Source organism: Aethina tumida, chromosome 5 (assembly GCF_024364675.1).
Source record: "Aethina tumida isolate Nest 87 chromosome 5, icAetTumi1.1, whole genome shotgun sequence".
Taxonomy (NCBI): Eukaryota; Metazoa; Arthropoda; class Insecta; order Coleoptera; family Nitidulidae; genus Aethina; species Aethina tumida.
The window spans coordinates 1,750,181-1,773,463 of record NC_065439.1 but is presented as its reverse complement, the minus strand read 5'-3'; the positions used below and the strand labels follow the sequence as shown (position 1 = coordinate 1,773,463).

Sequence of the window (23,283 nt, the reverse complement as noted above, 5' to 3'; positions counted from 1 at the left end):
ATCATGAAGGTCCAACTCATACATAAAATTGATACTCATCAGTATATTCATGTTTTGATTGAGTCATTTACTCTTTTTTCTTCACTTTTATTTTTTTAGTATGCTCAAGCGTTTTAAATTTGATTAATTACTTCATCTTGTGTCTAAATATTTGAGTGGTGTTTTGGAGGTATTGAAAGCTATAAAGGTAAGAGTTCAGTTGGAGTTAAAGCAACAGGTCGAAGGAGCATAAATATAATATTGTATATAGATGAAGTCTTATTACTAAATTATGTGTTTTGTTAATCCTGAGTTTTTATCCTGAGTGAAAATTATGAATCGAGGATTGAGGAGCCTGGAACTAGGCAACACAGTTTACACCAACTGTGACAATTGATAACAAAATCAGTTTTTGTTTATAACAAGTAGTAACACCCACGATTACACGTAGTTAGAGTATGAGTAATTTAAACAGTTTCAAAATTTGTACAGTTAATTTAAAAAACATAAATAAGCCATTGTTATGAAGTTCTAACCTTTAATTTTAAGTTTACCTACTACAGTTGTTTGTATTGCCGTTTAGGCCGTTTTAAAATGTACAGGTACCTCAAAAAAGTGTATTTAGCGGCGGACGTGTACGCAATATGTTTGCAGCACGCCCTGACGACCGAAAAACAAGAAATAATGGGCCTACTAATCGGAGAAGTAAGTACTGAACGGGCACCGCCGGTTTATTTTAATTAAACAAACAATTAGGTGAACGAGGAGGAGCGAATCTCCCACATAGAGGCGTGCGTGATTCTGCACAGGAGCGACAAACAGCCGGACAGGGTGGAAATATCGCCTGAACAACTGTGCACAGCCTCCGAACATGCTGACTATCTGGCTAGAAAGCTGAAGAAACCGATGAGGGTGCTGGGATGGTACCACTCCCATCCGCACATCACCGTGTGTCCCAGCCACGTTGGTAAATTTACTTACTTAATATTTTGTCTGGTTATTTATAATTTGGTCGTTTTAAAGATATAGGCACTCAAGATACGTATCAGCTGATGGACCCTTTGTTTGTTGGCCTTATATTCTCTGTGTATCACAGCGACTCAGGCTCAAAAACAAATCAAATACAACTAATTTGCTTCCAATCTGGTAAGAACTTAAAACAAGAACTTGAACACAAGGAAATCGAACTGGTGATCAATAAGGCTCCACTTCATGATTACAACATGGCAGGTATGTAGTAGCCCTGAAATTTACCCCAGTGGTTACTCTATGCGCTTAATTCTTTTAGGTATAACTAATCTGTCGAAAATTCTAATACAAGAAGAGGTCGACTCTTATGTAGAAGATGATAATCAGGATGAGCTGGCGGCTTTGCATAACGATGCTTTTAAGACGCTGGCGTTGGTTCACATTGTGTCCAAAGTGGCCAGACCTTTGTGTGATGATTTGGAAGAGAGACTGAAGGCTACTAAGATAAGGATTGATGAGCTACTGAAATTGAAGCAGCAACTCGAAGAAACATAAACATTATAATATTGTAGACTGATCCTAATGTAAATAATGTATGTGTTAAGAGTAATATTTCTGTTTGTCACTTGTTTAAATATATTTTTATTGTATAAATTGGTTTTATTTAATTTTGTCCAAAGACCTTTATGTGGCTATTTAGATGAGATAATTAAAGAATGAATGAACTAATGAAGCTGAAGCAACTGCTTAAAGAAACATTTTGTAGACTGATTCTGATGTACATAATGAAGGAATTAAGAGTATTTTTCTATTTGTCATTTGCTTAAATAAGTTATCCTCATATAAACTGTTTTTATGTAAAATTTAAATATTTTATTTTGTCCAAAGTGGCTAGACCTTTGTGTGATGATTTGGAGAAGAGCCTGAAGACTATGAAGATAAAAACTGATGAGTAATTGAAGTTGACGCAGTACTTCAAAGAAACATATATATGATTAAATTATTGTTGACTGATTCTGTTGTAAATAATGTTATGAGTAATTTTCTATGTGTTATTTGCTTAAATAAATTAAGTTGGTTTTATGTAAGATTTAATTATTTTATTTTGTCCAAAGTGGCCAAACCTTTGTGTGATGATTTTGGGGAGAGCTTGAAAACTATGAAGATAAAAACTGATGAGCTATTGAAATTGAAGCAGCAGCTCAAAGACACATATATATTATTAAATTATTTTAGACTGATTCTGTTGAATATTTTTTTGTTTGTCACTTGTTTAAATATATTATTATCATATAAATTGGTTTCATTTAAGATTTAATTATTTCATTTTGTCTGAAGTGGCTGATTTAATGAAGAGATTGAAGGCTACAAAGTTAAGATTTGATGAGCTAGCGAAGATGAAACAGTACCTTCCTAAACTAAGAGTAATTTTGCTGGTTATCACTTGTTTAAATATATTTTTATTATATAAAAGGGTTTAATTTTTGTCCAAAGTAGCAAGACTATAAAGTTAAGAATGAATAAGCTAGTGAAATTCATGCAGCAGTACCACGAAGCATAACTCTTTGAATTTCTTTTATATCAGGTAGTTTGAATAACATAGTTGGTACCAGAAAAGGATTCTGATTTGTCATTCCAGTATTTCTGACTTTCGATTTTAGATTTGTGACAGTACTCAAGAACTCGAACAAGGATTCTTAATGGCAATTATTCACTTTAAACTCTATAATAAATATATTAGACTGAAGAATCGCCGGGGTACCACCTATAGCGTTTCGCCCGGGTACCACCGTCGCACATAGACAACCAGGCGTGCTTCCTCCGCACCAACTCGGGTACCGCGGAGGGCGAGACGGGCGCATTATGTTCGCACAGGTAAAACTAGACATTTGTCACACCCATTCATTAAACAAACGCGACTCCAGCCTTAGTCGGTTTCGGTTTGACGGTCCGTGCGCATGCCCAATTAACGCGAAGTACTACCTGTACCTGGTGTTCCGGTAAAAATGTTAACGTTACACCAGCAAGACCAGAGTCAATGACCAACGGGACATGCTGGCTTTTTACAGTTTCACGCGGTGAAACCATCTGGACAGATGGTGGGTTCGGTACCCGAATCCTGCTGGACCTAATCTCGAGTTTATCATGCTAGAACACTGATAAGATTAGATTGCGACCACTACGATTTGTGTCTGTGATAATACAAGATAAAGGTGATGAGTGCGGTCGACGAGAAACTGAACAAGAAAATGCATGAGCTGTTCATGCAAGTGCTCAAGAACAGGGACCTGTCTCGGGCTGGTGATCTGTTCTCTTTGCCCGATTCGGTCATTGTCAACGATTTGACCACTGTGGTATGTATATTTTACACATTTACATTAATTAAACTGCTGTCTCTTTGATTCTTCCCAAAATTACTCCTCACTTCTTCCTTTGTATGAATCAGATGTACTTATTAAATGGCATGTGGTTTATTTGTGTGGATTTCTCATGATAAATGATTGAGCAAATATTGCTAACTAGAATGAAATGTACTCATTGTGTTTGTAAATAAAAATGCGTTTTGCACAAATCTATTTTTAGACTTTGTAAGCTTTATATAGACAACTACATTGTTTACTATGCAGGAGTTAATCCTGCTGAAGGATTTTATAATTTAGGACACCCTGACATTTTTTCAACTTATTAACTAATTTAAATACTAGTTTAGTAATGTTTCCCTTAATTTCAATACATTATTCCTGCATTAGCTAATACAGTGTTCAACTTTCTCCTCCATAATATAAACAGGGTGAGGTTAATTGATATTTCCATTTAAGTTTTGAAGGCTTATTCAAATTCTTCGACGAACACACACTTCCTTCTAAAATTCGAAAACGTTGTGATCTGCAGAATTAATTAGCAAACGAAGGAATCCAATAAAGAGTGGCTAGTTAGTTGACATTCTTGAGTTTGTGTAGTACTTATTGCGTTGCATCTCAGACCGCACAAAATACCGTTTTGTTAGAGAATGTGCTTAAATAGATTTGATATGCAAATCGAACGTTTAATTTGTGTCTTACAAATTATTCAAATGAGCTTTTATAACGATGATTCAGTTACGTAATAGTTTCATCGTTCATAAATATTCACAAGTGCGGAAATTATTTAAATTTTAATGGAAAAAGTTATTTTTGGGCCCCCCCAAATAGTTTTGTAACCGGATTTCGTTAATTGCTGCAGCAGAAATTCATTTATTTTATATTTATACTGATATTGTAATGCAGCTGAAGGAGATAACATCAATAGCATCACTGCCCGGATACTCGAGCTGCGACAACGACCAGAGCGTGGTGGAAATATGCATCACAAGAGTGATATCCTGCATCCGAGATACGGGAACGGTGGAGCAGCATTGCGACGCGTTGGTCACGTTGTTGGAGTCGTGTCTGCATCACAATTTGCAAGTGTCCGCCCGGGATGAGGATCCGCCCCACGCCAAAATTTCCAGCGACATTATCTCTTGCATTTTTCTGGTGAGTGTCGATTCGTTTTTTTGGTAATGTGATGGGTTAATTTTAGATAAAATTCCTTTGTCCAAAATGTGTTTGTAAAATAGATAAGTTATCTATCTACGAAGCAGATTACATCTCGGTTGTAAAACTAATTAAACCTAAATTACCTAAACGTTAGAAAATATTTTTACAAATTATTCAACAATTAATTTTTTAATTTTTTTTACAATTTTTGTTCAAAGTATATTATTATTTAGTGCGTTTGATTATTGAAGATTTATAAGTGACAATTTGTAGCAAAAACTACTTTTCTTCCAAATTTTTTGTGGAAAATTTTGCTATTGATTTATATATAAAATAAAACATTATTCAATTATTTATAACAATTTTATTTATAAGAAAATGTAACAAAATTGTTTGTTCTTCTTTTATACATTTTTGCTATAATATTTTTCTTTTAATTTATCCCTAAAATTGTCCTTTCTTCTTTTCTGATTCTTTGCTAAAAATTGTTCTATCAAATAGAAGATTTTTTATCATATTTTTAGAAGCCCTATAAATAAAAATTAGGAACAAAAAGTTTTTCTAAATTTTTGCTATTAATTTGTTTTCCTCTAAACTAGAAGATTTTATATATATATATATATATATATATATATATATATATATATATATATATATATATATAATAAATAATAAAATTGTCCTTTCTTCATCACTAAATTTTTGCTAATGATATTTTCCTATTTTATCTTTCAAAATAGAAGAATTATCAACATATTTATAAACAAAAATTAAAAACCTAAAATTTCTTTCTTCTTTTCAAAATTTTTATTACAAAATATTTTTCCAATTTATTTCCAAAATAAAGATTCAAGATTGGTCTTTTATTTTATCTCTAAAATAGTATCAACATATTTATAAGCAAAAATTAGGTACAAAAAAGTTCTTTCTTCTCTTTTAAATTTTTGTTATACATTTTTTTCTAATTTATCTCTAAAATAGAATATTTTTGAACATATTGATTGAAGCCTTATAAATAAAAATAAGTAAAAAATTGTCCTTTCTTCTTTATTTAGTATTTATCTATAAAATAGAAGTATTATGAACATATTTGTGAGATCTTTATAAACAAAAATTAGGATCAAAAAAGTTCTTTCTTCTATTCTAAATTTTTGTTAGACATTTTTTTTTCTAATTTATCTCTAAAATAGAAGATTTTTGAACATATTCTTTGAAGATTAAAAATATCTAAAAAATGTCTTTTCTAAATTTTTACTAAAGATTTGTCTCTAAAATAGAAGAATTATCCACATATTTAAGGAAGCTTTATATACAAAAATTAGGACCAAAATAGTCCTTTTTGCTATTAAATATTTGTTCCAATTTATTTTTAAAATAGAAGATTTTTCAACACATTAAATGAAGGTATATAAACAGAAATAAGTAATAAAATTGTCCTTTCTTCATTTCTAAATTTTTGCTAAACATTGTTCTTTTAATTTTTCTCCAAAATAGAAGATTTTTCGATATAGTTGTGTAAATTTTATAAACAAAATTTAGGAACAAAAAGTTCTTGCATCTTTTCAAATTTTTGTTATAAAATTCCTTTCTAATTTATCTCAAAACTAAAAGATTTTTGAACATATTGATTAAAGCTTTATAAATAAAAAAATAAGTAAAAAAATTGTCCTTTCTTCTTTTATAAGTTTTTTCTAAATATTTATTTCTAAAATAGAAGAATTATCAACATATTTATGAAAGAAAAATTAGGAACAAAAAAGATTTTTCTTCTTTTCAAAGTTTTTGCTATAAAATTTGTCTCCCAATTTATTTTTTAAATTAGAGGGCTTCTAAATTTTTTTCGATTATTCCTTTATTTGATCTCCAAAACAGAAGAAATTTTAAAATATTTATGAAAGTTTTATAAATAAAAAATAAGGACAAGAAAGTCTTTTTTTTTCTATAAAATATTTTTTCTAATTTATCTCTAAAATAGGACTTTTTTTAACATCTCAAAAATAGAAGATTTTTGAACATATTGATTGAAGCTTTATAAATAAAAATAGATAAAAATTGTCATTTCTTCTTTTCTAAATTTTTGCTAGAGATTTATCTCTAAAATAGAAGAATTATCAACATATTTATGGGAGAACTAATAAATTTGTCTTTTATTTTTTAAACTTTTGTTGAATATTGTTCTTCTAATTTACCTCTAAAATTTGTGATTAGAGATTTTTTTTTGTAATATATCTCAAAAATAGAAGACTTCATCATATTTATTGAAGCTTCATAAACAGAAAACAAAATAGTTCTTCTTTCCTAAATTTTTGATAAAGGTTTTTAATTTATCTTTTGACAAAAAACTTGCAACTGATTTATTAAAAATTTGACAATATGAAGATGTCATTTCTTGCCTAAATGTTGAAGTTTCCCCTGTTAATAATATCATAAAATACATTTACAAACTTACCAAGACACGATAACTTATTTTTAAGCAAAATTATATAGCCTTTATTTTTAGAATTATGGCAAGAAGTCGGTTATGGAACGTGCCCTGCCGGTGGCGGTAAAATTCCTGCACAAAGGAAACAAGGAGTTATCCCGGAATATGGCCTCTTATTTATCACTCGCAGCAATGGAACACGCCACCCTTTTAACACCCCACGTACAGCCCATCATGGATTCGATCATTTCCGGTAAAAGATTTACGTTTATCATAATATGCTTTTTTCAATGTCGTTTGGAAGTGTTGAACCAGCCATTACGTAATTTACGATGATTGATAATGTCCGCCGTGATTTATTGTGGCACAAAAAAATGTGATAAATTAATCCAGCTTGTGTAAATGTTAAATTATAATTTAACCTTTTTAGGCAACTATCCTTTATGCCGGGTCCTACCGAACATTTACGAGGTGTCACCGGATCCGTTTCCTGGCCACGTGATGGCTCTGGTATCTCTGTTACCTCAGTGCGACAACCAGGAGAAACTAGCCCTGCTGAACCTCTTCTCCCTCATCGCCAAGGACAATCCATCAGTAAGTGACCCACCCCCCCCCAACACGTAACCGTGTATTAAACAACCGTTTCAGTTGCTGGAGGCCAGCGTGCCGCAGCTGTGCGAGTACCTCAGCAACTCGGTGACCGCGTCGCCGACCCTGCAAATCTTCCTGCACATGGCCGAGAAAAAGCCGGCCCTCCTGGCCGACCACGTGGGCGCCATGAAGGAGGCGGCCGAGAAGCATCCCCACACCGTGTGCCTGGCCGCCCAGGTGATCGGGGCCATCGGGAAGTTGAGTAAGGCAAGTTGGATGATGTGGGGAAGGTTGTGGGGTTGGCGGTAATTGGGAGTTTTTGCAGGACAGGGCGCAAGATGCGTTGAACTTCGTCCTGGAGTACTTGCCTAAGGCTGATAAGGGGTCGCAGAGCACCTTGCTGAGGGAGGCCACCTTGTTGTGCAGCTCCTATCCCGTCCTCTTCACCGATAAGGTTTTGGTTGGGGTTAGGCAGAGGAATCACGCCAGGTATATAAACACAGTGGTCCAATTTTAAGGTAATCAAAGGGGTTTCAGCACAAATCAAATCAACACGACTCAACAGCAGCAAATTGTGTCTGGAGGTGTGACCATAGTGAAAGTTGGAGGGCTACACCAAAACCAACAGCAGGGCTACACCAGAAGGGCTAAACTGGGCGACTCCAGGAGCACGGGGAGGCTGCACACTCCCTCCAACACCAACACACACCGCAGCATGACCAGACTGAACATCACCAGTATGTTGTTGTAAATCATTAGTGGCACTTCTTAACGTTATTGTTTTAAGGTGGGTCCATTGGAGGGTTGCACAAAAGCATGACTAGATTGAGCTCTTCCCAGCAGATCAACACGTTGACTAACCACACTTCTAGCAACGTCATTGTGACCAACACCAACAAGTGGACACCAAGCAATCACGTTTCTAGTGGAGGAGTTACAGTCACCACCATATCACCTCCAAAAATACAACGTCCTTTAAGCCAAGGTCCTTTGACACTCGGCAACTCACATACCCAGGTCAGTCAATATTTAATACATATAAAGTAGTTTGTGAGCAAACTAAAACAGTTTACACAACAAACTTTGCCTGAGACTAAAGCCAACTTTCCCCATTTCAAGTTAGTTTGTCTTGTCGAAGTAGGAAATTAAAAAATAATAATCGTTTCAGTCGCCAGTTTGTCCGTTGCTGCTGACGCCTCTGCACTTAAGGACCAGCAACTCAGTGACGGTTAGCTCCGGTTACACAGGTCCTGTGTCGAGTGGGCAAGTGTCAGTTTTGACAACGGGCCACAGTCACATGAATAATACTCAAACGATTCCTGTGGGGTCGAGCTTACGCAACCAGACGCCTCCACTGACTGACAGTTTAAGTGCCACCAACGCCGGGAGTGGTAAGCTTCAAGTTTTGGCTTAGTGATTCAATTATACATGATTGTTGTCTCAGGTAACGTCAACATAAGTGGCCCAACGACGGTGATAGCAAGACGGGCCAACAACACGACCGTAACACTCATCAACACCAACCAAAACTCCACGGAGAACCAAAGGATGAGCGTGTTTGAGCCGTACCCGATGCGTGACACCATCCAGCACTTCTGCGAGAAACACCTGGACAAAATAAAGTCGTACATGGACATGGTGTCGTTGAGGATGCCGTCCCCTGCTAAGTGTACCATCGAGGAGAAACGTCAGAAGAAGTCGGCCAAGCTGCATTTCGCCTGCCAGAGCAGGGGCCAGCACTGTTTGTATTCGAAGACTTATTTCACGATGAGGACCAGGAACCCCAAGATTTGGATACACCTCATGTTTATATCGTTGCAGGTAAAATTCACAATTAATTTCCACCCTCAACGCTGATTGATTCCGTATATTAATGACTTCGGAATTCCGGAGGGCAATGGTGCCAATTTCGAACTATTCTGTGCCACGATCGGTTTAACTTAATTGGAATTCCTTGAGAGCGGTTTGTGTTTTCTTGGGTGAAGTTTTAATGCTGAATTAGATTCGTCTGTAAAGTCTCGTAAATTATTCGGAAATTGCGGATTAATTCATACCACCCTATTGTTAAAATTTAGAAATATTATGATCTTAATTAATTTAAGTTTGTGTTAATAAAGTAATTTGTTTTTTGAAAGTAACGTATATTGTAAATTATTATAAAATAAAAAAAATTTCAAATTAAAATAATTTAGTAAATTTAAAATTAAAGTAAAGTAAACAAAAACAATAAGAGTGGTTAGTTAAGCAGTTCAAAACAGCCAAAGAAATTAAATAAATAAAAATATTAATATTAATTAACTATAAAAATTTAAACAAATTAAATAATAGAATAAATTAAAAAGGTAATAAAATTAAGATTCAGATCAAGAGTATTAAATAAATATTAGTTATTTCAAGTTTTATAAAGTATAATTAATATTTTTACTTATTTTTTTTTTTTTTTAATTTTATTGGTAGTTTATAATTTATAATGTTAATTTATAAAATTTAATACATTTAAAAGTTTCATTTTAATTAAAATGGAATAATATGAATAATAAATATAAATTTATAATTAATCAATTAGAAACATTAAAAAATTCAGGGAATTAAATAATTTAGAAAATAAAATTACGAATCAATAAATTAATAAAATAAGTAAATTTTTTTCTCAATTTAATTGAATAATTTTAATTTTTAAGTTGAATTATTAAATTATATTATTGTAATTTGATAAATTATTTTATAATTTTATCAAATTCTATAAAATATAATTAATATTTTTCCTTTTTTCAAATTTAATTGGTAGTTTTTAATTTTTAAGGCTAATTTATAAAATTTAAAAGTTTTATTTTAATTAAAAACAAATAAAACTTTATAATTAATCAATTAGTAGAAACATTAAACATTAATTAAATTTTATTATTAAATATTAATATTTTTTATATATATTTCTAAATTTTATAAATTATGATTAATAAACTTAATTTAAGTGGTTTTTAATTTTTGAGGTTAATTTTTAAAATTTAATAAAAAGTTGTGTAAAATTTAATATGATTTTAAATAATTGCAAAAAGATTGAATTTTAATTAGTAAGTTTAATTATTTTAAAATTTAATTGATTAACTTTAATTTTTAGATTAATTTTTTTGAGTTGTTTTTTAAATTTTACAAATTATAATTATTAATCTTATTATTTTTTAATCTTTTTTATTTTATTTAATTGGTGGTTTTTAATTTTTTTTTTTTTAAATTTTATTATTTAAATTATTTTCTTTTTTTATAATTAGTTTACATTTAGTTGATTTATTTATATTATTTATATATATTTATTTAATTTTATTTAAAATTTAATTTTTGAGGATATTGTTAAAATTTTTATTAATTATAATTAAAAATTTTATAGTTTTTTACTTATTGGTCGCTTTTATTTTTTTTTTTTAATTTTATTGTTAATAATATTAAAAATCTAAAAGTCATGAAAAAAACATGGGTGGTCTTAAAAGTTACAATTTAATTGAATAATTTTAATTTTTAAGTTTTATTTAAAAAAATTTATTATTTTAAATATACATTTTAAAATTTTATAAATTATAATTACTTTATTTTTTTTATTTTAATTGGTTTTAATAAAATAATTATTTATTTTAATTAAAAGTTGAGAATAATATTCATAATAATGATTTTAAATAACTACAAAAAATTGATTGATTTTTATATATATTTATGTTTTTTTAATTTATAATATAATTTTTTTGTTTTTAACTTTATGAGTATATTTTTAAAATATTTCAAATTATAATTATTAATTTTATTTAATTTGTGGATTATATATTTTTTTTAATTATATTATTTTAAAATATTATTTTTTACAATTAGTTTGTAAATTTTAAATTTTTAAATATATTTTTTCAAATATAAAATATAATAATAATAGTTTTATTTTATTTTCACTTAATTGGTGATTTTTAATTTTAAAAATTAATAAATTTAAAAGTTTTATTTTTTTTATTAAATTATTATTAAAAAATTATTAAATTTAATTAATAAATTTTGTAAATTTTAATCTTAATTTATTAAATTTAAGTTTTTAAAATTGTTAATTTAAATTTTTTACTTTTAATACTTTTTTTGATAATAATTTTACTATTTTTTCTTTAAATCTAATGTGTTTGTTTTTAATTTTTAACGTTTAATAAAATTTATTTTTATAATTATTAAGATTTATTTTAAGTATAAGTTCATATTAAATAAATTATAAATTTATTATTTAATAAATTATATATATTTTTTAATTTAATTGGTTAATTTTAGTCTTTAATCTTATTTATCAAATTTTATTATTTTAATTTAGAAATATAAATTTTAGTTTACATATAATATTTTTTATGGTAGTTTTGTCAATTTTAAAATTTAATTTAATTTGATATTTGAATTTATTTAATTTTCTATGCTTGTTTTTATTTTTTTTAAGCTTAATTTTTTAAATTTAATTATTATTAAATGGTAATTTTATTTGTTTTATACTTAATTTGTTAATTTTTTTTTCAATAAATTAAAATATTCAGAAAATTCATTAATTAAAAGAAATAAAATATTCCAAAAGAATAAATGAATTAAACAACTTAAAATAAGTAAAGAGTTTAATAAATTTATAGGGCGACAATAAAAAACATAAACATTCAATTAAAACTAAACAGTCAATGGCAAAAACTATAAAATAAATAATATAAAATGATTAACGATCGATGGATTCAGGCGAGACATTCCCACGCGCTAAGTTCCCGGGACGCCCAAGTGGCCAGCCTGAAGCATTGTTGGGACATCCTGAAGTGCGAGAACAAAACGTTCCTGACGGTGGTGACGAGCGCCTTTCCCTGTGCAAAGGACCAGGAGATCCTCATAAACGAGCTCCGCTCATCGGGATACTTTGACGTCTTCCAATTGTGTCCGAGGAATCCGGACGATCCGGTCGAGGGTGGTTTGGCGCTGAAATGGGGATGTTTTCTTTGCGCACATCCCGAACGGGCGGTCGGTTTTCTCAGAGGTAATTTATATTTGTGCAAATAAAGGTTTGGTAAATGTTGTTTTATTGATCTGGGTGTTACAGGTGATGCACAGCCGGTTATAGAGGGACAATTAAAGGAGAAAAAGGGGAAGTGGCGGCTTTTCAGGAGGTGGCGGACAAGATATTTTACATTGTCAGGGGCACATTTGTCGTGTAGAGGCTCGGTAAGAATCATTTTTAACTTGTTATCAATTTAAAATAGATAAAATATTTAAAATAATTTGAATTCAATGAAAATAGATATTATAGAATATTTAAAAACTTATAATAACATAAAAAACTTAAATAGTTAAGAATTTCGTAAATAAAAAACAGTAAGAACATTTTATTTAGTGTTGTAAATGAAAATTTTTAGAATATTATAAATCTAAAAATAATGAAAAAATACAAATGTTTATAAAACTTGTATTTCTAGAACTGAAAACTTTCTAAAATGTTTATTCTATAATAACAAATAATGTTTTGAGAAAATTGGAGAAATTTGAGGAATATATAACATTATAAAAGTATTAAAATTTGTAGTTTCATGATATTTCCTAAATGTATACTTTCTAGAAAGTTCAAAAATTTCAATATTTGTAATTTTATGATATTTCTTAAACGTGTAAATATTTTAAAGGAAAAGGTAACTGAAATTTCTGAAATCAAAAAATATGCATTTTTTAGAAATAGTAATTTTATAAAACATTTAAAAATTCTTCATGTATTAAAAAGTTTATTGAAAAAAAATTTACAAAATTGAATAATATGAAAAAAGAATAATAATTTTTAATTTTCAAATGTTGTGAATGGAAATTCTTAAATTTAATTTCTAAATTTTAAAAATTAATAAAAAAATATACTTTAAATCTTTAGAAAAATTATAAAAATGCAATAATAATTTGTTATAATAAAAATAATATTTAATAATTAAATATTACTAAAAATTATTAGATTAAGAAAGTATTTAAGTTTTAATATTAAAATAAATCTTCAGTATTTTTTTAAAATTAAATTAAAATTTTATTTTTAAATCTACAGTTAAGAAAAAAAAGTAATTTTTAATTTTTAAATGTTTATTAAAAATGGTAATTTTATGAAATTTATCAGATATTATAATAAAATTTTTAAAATTAACAAAAAACATTCTAGAATTTGTATATTTGGAAGTTTTTAATATTTTGTAATTAATAAAAATAATTAGAAAAGTTATATTTACTGTTAATTCAAATTTTTTTTAGAATACAAAAATGAAAAATATACTTTATTAAAAATAAATCTTCGTAAATTTGTTAAAATTAAATTAATTTTGATAATTAATTTTTTAAATTTTATAAAATATTTATTAATAAATTTAAAAAATCGAGAATAATTTTTAAATTTTAAATATCAGAAAAAAATATTATTTTCTAGAAATAATAATTTTTTAAAATGTGTTATAAAAATATTGTCTAAAATCTATAAAATAATTTCTTATGATTCAAAATTTCAAAAATTTTATTCATACAAACTACAAAATGGTAATTTTAGAAAATATTTAAAAATATCATGATTTTTAAAAATGTTTAAATATTTAAATTTTGAAATTATCCGAAAATTATTTGTAAATATCTGAAAATATCTCAAAATATCTGTAAATATCTCAAAATGTCTGAAAATATTTCAAAATATCTGGAAATATTTCAAAGTATCTGAAAATATCTCGAAATTTCAGAAAATAATATTTGAAAGTATCTGAAAATATCTGAAAATATCTGAAAATATCTAAAAATATCTGAAAATTTTTGTAAATATCTGAAAATATATCAAAATATCTCAAAATAACTGAACAGTATTTCAAAATATCTGAAAATATCTCAAAATATCAGAAAATAATATCTTAAAATATCTGAAAATATCTAAAAATATCTGAAAATATCTGACAATATCTTAAAAATATCTGAAAACATCCAAAAAAAAATCTTAAAATATCTGAAAATATCTAAAAATATCTGTAAATATCTGAAAATATCAAAAATTATCTGAAAATCTAAAAATATCTGAAAATATGAAAAATTATCTGAAAATATCTGAAAATCAGAAAATATTTAAAAGTCTGGAAATATATTAAAATCTGAAAATATTTGAAAATCTGAAAATATCCCAAAATGTGAAAATATCTGAAAATATGAATTAGATAGATATTTAGATTAGATATTTTCATTTCCGGATATAACCTAAAAATATCTGTAAATAACCGGAAATCTGAAAATATCTGAAAATCTGAAAATTTGAAAATATGTGAAAAATATCTAAATATAACTGAAAATATTTGAAAATGTGTTACCTGAAAATATCTGAAAATATTTGAAAATGTCTGAAAATATCTGAAAATATCTGGAAATATGTGAAATTATCTGAAAATCTAAAAATATCTGAAAATATCTGAAAAAATATTTAATTTAAAATGTAAAAACTTAATAAACATAAACAATATAAAATATATTAATAATCGAAATAAAAACTTGGTTAGAAATTATAATTTTAGAAATTGTTTAAAATTTGTTCAGCTTTAAAAAATATTAAGGGAATTTATTAAATAATAATTAATAATTATTTAATAATTTTAAATTTAAGAAATTAATAAGCATTTTGTATCTTAGTCTTAAATTAAAAAAAATCTCAATATTTGAAAATATCTTCTTAAGACTAATTTGATATTGTTTAAAAATATTCATAAATTGTGAATATTTTAAGGAATTTAAATGAGTTTTTTTACATATTTCGCCTTTAAATTGTCAGTTTCATATTTAGGTCAAAAAATGACAAAGCACAACAAAATAAATATTTTATATAGAAACAATCATTCACAATACTTTAAAAATATAAAATCGGATCATTCCTGATTGTAATAGATGAATTATGACACTTTTCACGAAACAAACAGTCCCCATATTTCTTTATATATATATATATATAAAAATGAGAAGGTTTCCCGATTTTCCAGAGCGGCGGCGAATCAATCGACGTGAACCAGATCCGTTCGGTGAAGGTGTCGAGGGGCGCGAGGAACATACCGAAGGCGTTCGAAATATTCACCGGCAACCAGACGTTGATCCTGAAGCCGAAGGACGGCAAGAATGCGGAGGAGTGGGTCCAGTGTTTGAACATCGTGGTGGCCCACTCCCATGCCAAGGAGCTGCCGGGCAAAAGCAATTCGTTACCCGCACGGGGTATCAGTTCTAGTCGAACAGTCATTTGAAAGACCGACGGGGGGGCGACGTTCGTTTTTTAATTTATTCGTCACTGGAATCGTGCGGACTTGATGTTGAGGATGAAGTACAAAAAACAACATGTAGAACGTGTCAGGAGGAAGTTTTACACTTGATGAGATGAAGTCAAATTTCATTTTTGTTAAGTTGCTTTAAATCACATATATTTTTGTATATTTTTTATTGTTAATTTGTTTATATTTTATACTCAGTTGTATAGTAAAATAAATATTTTATTCATTTTTAATTGGAAACTTATTTTATTTACCCCACAAAGAATGTACAAATTAAGTTATATGGTTATATAAATAGTTTTAATAAGAAAAATATCTCAGAATAACTGAAAATATCTAAAAAATATCTGATAACATACAAAAAATATTTGAAAATATCTGTAAATATGTGAAAATCTAAAAAGATCTGAAAATATGAAAAATTATCTGAAAATATCTGAAAATCAGAAAATATCTAAATGTCTGGAAATATTTGAAAATATCTGTTTTTTAAGTTGCTTTAAATCACATATATTTTTGTATATTTTTTATTGTTAATTTGTTTATATTTTATACTCAGTTGTATAGTTTTATAAATATTTTATTCATTTTTAATTGGAAGCTTATTTTATTTACCCCACAAAGAATGTACAAATTAAATTATATGAGTTAATTTTAAATTAATTAACCTTTGAAATCAAGAATAAATAGTTTTAATAAGAAAAAATATCTCCAAATAACTGAAAATATCTGAAAATATCTAAAAAATATCTGATAACATCTAAAAAATATTTGAAAATATCTGAAAATATCTAAAAATATCAGAAATTATCTGAAAATCTAAAAAGATCTGAAAAAATGAAAAATTATCTGAAAATATCTGAAAATCAGAAAATATCTAAAAGTCTGTAATTATCTGAAAATATCTGAAAATTTGAAAATGTGTCAAAAATATCTAAATATATCTGAAAATATCTGTTAAGTTGCTTTTTAAATCACATACACACAAAGAATGTACTAATTAAGTTATATAAGTTAATTAAATTAATTAACTATTGAAATCAAGAATAAATAGTTTTAATAATCAGAATCAGAAATTATCTGAAAATCTAAAAAGATCTGAAAATATGAATAATTATCTGAAAATATCTGAAAATCAGAAAATATCTAAAAGTCTGTAATTATCTGAAAATATCTGAAAATTTGAAAATGTGTCAAAAATATCTAAATATATCTGAAAATATCTGTTAAGTTGCTTTTTAAATCACATACACACAAAGAATGTACTAATTAAGTTATATAAGTTAATTAAATTAATTAACTATTGAAATCAAGAATAAATAGTTTTAATAATCAGAATCAGAAATTATCTGAAAATCTAAAAAGATCTGAAAATATGAAAAATTATTTGAAAATATCTGAAAATCAGAAAATATCTAAAAGTCTGTAATTATCTGAAAATATCTGAAAATTTGAAAATGTGTGAAAAATATCTAAATATGTCTGAAAATATCTGTTAAGTTGCTTTTTAAATCACATACACACAAAGAATGTACTAATTAAGTTATATAAGTTAATTAAATTAATTAACTATTGAAATCAAGAACAAATAGTTTTAATAATCAGAATCAGAAATTATCTGAAAATCTAAAAAGATCTGAAAATATGAAAAATTATCTGAAAATATCTGAAAATCAGAAAATATCTAAAAGTCTGTAATTATCTGAAAATATCTAAAAATTTGAAAATGTGTGAAAAATATCTAAATATGTCTGAAAATATCTGTTAAGTTGCTTTTTAAATCACATACACACAAAGAATGTACTAATTAAGTTATATAAGTTAATTAAATTAATTATCTATTGAAATCAAGAACAAATAGTTTTAATAATCAGAATCAGAAATTATCTGAAAATCTAAAAAGATCTGAAAATATGAAAAATTATCTGAAAATATCTGAAAATCAGAAAATATCTAAAAGTCTGTAATTATCTGAAAATATCTAAAAATTTGAAAATGTGTGAAAAATATCTAAATATGTCTGAAAATATCTGTTAAGTTGCTTTTTAAATCACATATACACAAAGAATGTACTAATTAAGTTATATAAGTTAATTAAATTAATTAACTAATGAAATCAAGAATAAATAGTTTTAATAATCAGAATCAGAAATTATCTGAAAATCTAAAAAGATCTGAAAATATGAAAAATTATCTGAAAATATCTGAAAATCAGAAAATATCTAAAAGTCTGTAATTATCTGAAAATATCTAAAAATTTGAAAATGTGTGAAAAATATCTAAATATGTCTGAAAATATCTGTTAAGTTGCTTTTTAAATCACATACACACAAAGAATGTACTAATTAAGTTATATAAGTTAATTAAATTAATTAACTATTGAAATCAAGAATAAATAGTTTTAATAATCAGAATCAGAAATTATCTGAAAATCTAAAAAGATCTGAAAATATGAAAAATTATCTGAAAATATCTGAAAATCAGAAAATATCTAAAAGTCTGTAATTATCTGAAAATATCTGAAAATTTGAGAATGTGTGAAAAATATCTAAATATGTCTGAAAATATCTGTTAAGTTGCTTTTTAAATCACATATACACAAAGAATGTACTAATTAAGTTATATAAGTTAATTAAATTAATTAACTATTGAAATCAAGAACAAATAGTTTTAATAATCAGAATCAGAAATTATCTGAAAATCTAAAAAGATCTGAAAATATGAAAAATTATCTGAAAATATCTGAAAATCAGAAAATATCTAAAAGTCTGTAATTATCTGAAAATATCTGAAAATTTGAAAATGTGTGAAAAATATCTAAATATGTCTGAAAATATCTGTTAAGTTGCTTTTTAAATCACATACACACAAAGAATGTACTAATTAAGTTATATAAGTTAATTAAATTAATTAACTATTGAAATCAAGAACAAATAGTTTTAATAATCAGAATCAGAAATTATCTGAAAATATAAAAAGATCTGAAAATATGAAAAATTATCTGAAAATATCTGAAAATCAGAAAATATCTAAAAGTCTGTAATTATCTGAAAATATCTGAAAATTTGAAAATGTGTGAAAAATATCTAAATATGTCTGAAAATATCTGTTAAGTTGCTTTTTAAATCACATACACACAAAGAATGTACTAATTAAGTTATATAAGTTAATTAAATTAATTATCTATTGAAATCAAGAACAAATAGTTTTAATAATCAGAATCAGAAATTATCTGAAAATCTAAAAAGATCTGAAAATATGAAAAATTATCTGAAAATATCTGAAAATCAGAAAATATCTAAAAGTCTGTAATTATCTGAAAATATCTAAAAATTTGAAAATGTGTGAAAAATATCTAAATATGTCTGAAAATATCTGTTAAGTTGCTTTTTAAATCACATATACACAAAGAATGTACTAATTAAGTTATATAAGTTAATTAAATTAATTAACTAATGAAATCAAGAATAAATAGTTTTAATAATCAGAATCAGAAATTATCTGAAAATCTAAAAAGATCTGAAAATATGAAAAATTATCTGAAAATATCTGAAAATCAGAAAATATCTAAAAGTCTGTAATTATCTGAAAATATCTAAAAATTTGAAAATGTGTGAAAAATATCTAAATATGTCTGAAAATATCTGTTAAGTTGCTTTTTAAATCACATACACACAAAGAATGTACTAATTAAGTTATATAAGTTAATTAAATTAATTAACTATTGAAATCAAGAATAAATAGTTTTAATAATCAGAATCAGAAATTATCTGAAAATCTAAAAAGATCTGAAAATATGAATAATTATCTGAAAATATCTGAAAATTTGAAAATGTGTGAAAAATATCTAAATATGTCTGAAAATATCTGTTAAGTTGCTTTTTAAATCACATATACACAAAGAATGTACTAATTAAGTTATATAAGTTAATTAAATTAATTAACTAATGAAATCAAGAATAAATAGTTTTAATAATCAGAATCAGAAATTATCTGAAAATCTAAAAAGATCTGAAAATATGAATAATTATCTGAAAATATCTGAAAATTTGAAAATGTGTGAAAAATATCTAAATATGTCTGAAAATATCTGTTAAGTTGCTTTTTAAATCACATATACACAAAGAATGTACTAATTAAGTTATATAAGTTAATTAAATTAATTAACTATTGAAATCAAGAATAAATAGTTTTAATAAATGAATTTAAATAAAAAAAAAATTCATCCTAAAAATTTAAATGTAGCCTAAAAAATTACCTAAATTAAAAATATTTCTAATCTAATCTAAATAATAACAAAAATTAAAATTTAAATTAAAAATTTAATTAAATTTAATGACTAAAAATATATATATATATATATATATATATATATATATATATATATATATATATATATATATAATTTACATATTTTCATAATTTTTGATATTATATATTAAAAAAGTTAATAATATTATTATTAAAATAAAAATATTTAATAATTATAAATTAATAATAAATCTTAAATTTTTTACAATTAATAATATTTAAATATTATAAAAGAAATTAACATAATTAAAAAAATTGTGTATTTAACAAAATTTAGTCATTTGACAAAATTAAAATATTGTATAAAAAATAAATTTATATGAGGAATTATCATGAGAATTTTCAAGAAGCTAAAAATTGAGAAATAAAAGGGACAAAATTAGTAAATTGAAAGAAAATTAAAGGAAATAATTATAAGGAAACATGGAAAATTAGGATCATTAAGAAATTTGATAGAAAAATATACGTAAAGAATATCTAAAAGAAATTAGAAAAATTACAAAAATTACAAAATATAAAAGAAAAATAAGAAATTTTCTAAGATTAGTAATGATTACTAATTAATTGTTAATATATAAAAAAATTGAAAGAGAGAAAAAATAAATATAATTAAATAAAAATTATTTATACAGCAAAAAATTAATAAAATTAAAAAAGGTGATTAGTTTACAAAATATGAAATTAATATAAAAAAATTAAAAATGGGTAAGAATATTTTTTAAATTGACTAATATTAATTATTAATAGAAAAAAGTAGAAAATTAAAGACATGAAAGGATAAAAAAATTAATTGTTGAAAATTAATAGAATTGAACAATTAGTAAAATCAATCATCAAAATATTAAGATTGTTAATGTAATAACATAATTTAAAAAATAAAAATTCAAAGTTGAAGACACTATTAAAATTAAGGAGATAAAAGAAATCTAAATGTTAATAAATAATGTGAGAAAATTAAATAAATAAGAGAAATCGAAGAAATAAAGGTAAATAAAATTAATAAAACTAAAGACTAAAGTAAATTAATAGAATTTAAAAAATATAATTAATTAATTGAAAAAAAGGTAATTAAAAAGAAAAATTATGGAATTTGAGTCAATGTGGATAATTAAAGATCTGCATTAAAAATTAAAAAATAAAATTAATTAATTGAAAAAATTAATGAATTAAGAAAAATGAAAAAAAAAAACGTGTTAAAAATTATTGGAATAAGGAAATTTCAAATGATTAATATGAAAAAATTAAATAAATAAGAGAAATCGAAGAAATAAAGGTAAATAAAATTAATAAAACTAAAGACTAAAGAAAATTAATAGAATTTAAAAAATGTAATTAATTAATTGAAAAAAAAAGGTAATTATAGAAAGAGAAATTATGGAATTTGAGTCAATATGGATAATTAAAGATCTACATTAAAAATTAGAAAATAAAATAAATCAAGTGAAAAATTAAGATAATTAAAAAGAAATAAGAAAATTTAGTGATTTAAAATAAAGAAATGAAAACAAAATGTTTTCAATTAATTCATAATATATTAAAAACTATGGGAAAACTAATTAAAATTATTACTAAAACTAATCAAATTAAGAAATTTGGAAGAATAATAATAAAAATGATCTATGCTACGAAAATTATACTAATTAAGATAATTAAAAGAATTGAAATAAAAAATTAGGAAAATTAAGATAGTTACTAATATATTTTAAAATATGAGAATTGAGAAAATTCAAATGTGGAAATTCAGAAGAAATCACAAAGTTAAAAGAGAATTAAGGAAATGAAGAAAAATTAGAAAGTTAATTAATTAAGATTTAATGAATTAATGAAGAGAATTAAAAAAAAAATGTTAAAAAATCATAAATTTTTTATAAAATAAAATTTGTTTATATAGAAAATATGGAAAATTAAAACACTAAGAGTAAGTGTTAAATGTTTAAAATTATTATGAAATCGAGAAAGTTTCTTAAACTTGAAGAACATTAAGGAAACTAAAAAAGTTTAGTTAGTTATGATATGGTTGAGAAATGTAGAAATAATTGAATATTTGAAAGTCTAAATTAAATTAGAAATAAAAATTAAATAGTTTAAAAAATTAAAATAATTATTGATAGGTAAGATAATTTAGATAACTAAAAAAAGGTATTAAAACAAAAAAATTATCAATTAATAATAACATATTAAAAAATATTGGAGTTAAGATAATTTAATACTGAAGAATTGAACAAAAATTGACAGACCAGAAATCTGAAATTTATTAGAGAACTAAAAAAATTAAGAAAGTTAATTTATTAAGAAAGTGATTTAATTAAGGAAGCAACGAAAACAACGAGGACTAAAATAATTAATTAAATAAGAAACAAACAGTAAATCATCGAATCAACCAAAATTAATTAAGAGAATTAAAAGAACTGACACAAATAATTAAAAACATAAAATGAATTTAAAACATCACAGTTACAGAGAGTGAAACAAAATTTAAGATTTGAATAATAATAAAAAATGAATAATTTATGAAAATTAATAGAATCAACCATTTAATGGAAGAACAAGTTTCACTTTGGGCAAAGGAAATAAAAGATATTAAAAAGTTAAACAATGGAAACAGACATTCAATTTAAAACTTAAAAGTATGAGAGGCACATAATTAAGACAATTAATTGAGTAACTATTATAGATTAGATTAGAATAGAGAATTAACTTCTATATATAGAATTAACATGTTGTATCGAGAGTATATTGTATTTAGAAAGTAATTTGACCGCCCACAATAAAACAAAATCGTGATCTCCTCTCATGGTGATTACACAACGCCACATAAAAATACAGAAATACATATTGCCATAAGCTGATTATCCGATGTAATATATTTCAGAAATCCCCGGAGATGTCAGACCGACTTACCCGACTCCGGTAATTGGCTCATGATTGATCGATTCGCACTCCACCAGCTCCGAAACGTGTTACAGATTACACTCAACATATGACACATTACATTAACTTTGTGGTTAAATTAATAATTTTTACGCCGCCCCCGTCAGCCCGCCTCACTTACCTCTCTTGTTTGCCGAAGATAACCGTTAATGGAGTGCAGCACAAACAATTCATTAACCGTTCCTCCGGACCCACACCATCGAACATCGGCAATTAAAAAAGCGAGATCAAAGACTGATCGGGCCGGACACATAATTAGAGTGAGGATGCG

General features: G+C 25.4%; 2 protein-coding genes across 3 annotated transcripts; both read left to right on the top strand.

Moving 5' to 3' along the window:
- The first annotated feature begins 399 nt into the window (after positions 1 to 399).
- On the top strand, positions 400 to 1,602 carry LOC109602021 (lys-63-specific deubiquitinase BRCC36). The gene is made up of 4 exons (XM_020018331.2): positions 400 to 684; positions 736 to 946; positions 1,003 to 1,209; positions 1,268 to 1,602. The coding sequence occupies exons 1-4, from the start codon at positions 574 to 576 to the stop codon at positions 1,501 to 1,503; spliced, it is 765 nt and encodes a 254-aa protein (XP_019873890.1). The 5' UTR covers positions 400 to 573; the 3' UTR covers positions 1,504 to 1,602.
- A 1,298-nt stretch (positions 1,603 to 2,900) lies between these two features.
- Positions 2,901 to 16,003, top strand: LOC109602018 (protein melted). 2 transcript variants are annotated; one of them, XM_020018326.2, is made up of 13 exons: positions 2,901 to 3,302; positions 4,215 to 4,463; positions 6,967 to 7,141; positions 7,319 to 7,482; positions 7,537 to 7,746; positions 7,805 to 7,968; positions 8,017 to 8,216; positions 8,267 to 8,496; positions 8,648 to 8,870; positions 8,924 to 9,300; positions 12,217 to 12,505; positions 12,569 to 12,690; positions 15,492 to 16,003. In XM_020018326.2, the coding sequence occupies exons 1-13, from the start codon at positions 3,165 to 3,167 to the stop codon at positions 15,744 to 15,746; spliced, it is 2,796 nt and encodes a 931-aa protein (XP_019873885.2). In that variant the 5' UTR covers positions 2,901 to 3,164; the 3' UTR covers positions 15,747 to 16,003. The 2 variants fall into 2 exon arrangements, with proteins under 2 accessions (XP_019873885.2, XP_019873887.2); XM_020018328.2 differs by lacking the exons at positions 2,901 to 3,302; positions 4,215 to 4,463 and adding an exon at positions 7,193 to 7,264 and having other exon boundaries at positions 7,015 to 7,141.
- The last annotated feature ends 7,280 nt before the right edge of the window (positions 16,004 to 23,283 follow it).

Bases quoted from the DNA above. Each gene is read 5' to 3' on its own strand.
- LOC109602018 (XM_020018326.2), top strand. From the start codon at position 3,165: ATGAGTGCGGTCGACGAGAAACTGAACAAGAAAATGCATGAGCTGTTC. The intron at 8,217-8,266 runs GTATGTTGTTGT...TATTGTTTTAAG, and splicing joins GACCAGACTGAACATCACCA to GTGGGTCCATTGGAGGGTTG. The intron at 12,691-15,491 runs GTAAGAATCATT...CCGATTTTCCAG, and splicing joins ATTTGTCGTGTAGAGGCTCG to AGCGGCGGCGAATCAATCGA.
- LOC109602021 (XM_020018331.2), top strand. From the start codon at position 574: ATGTACAGGTACCTCAAAAAAGTGTATTTAGCGGCGGACGTGTACGCA. The intron at 947-1,002 runs GTAAATTTACTT...GTCGTTTTAAAG, and splicing joins CGTGTGTCCCAGCCACGTTG to ATATAGGCACTCAAGATACG. The intron at 1,210-1,267 runs GTATGTAGTAGC...TAATTCTTTTAG, and splicing joins TCATGATTACAACATGGCAG to GTATAACTAATCTGTCGAAA.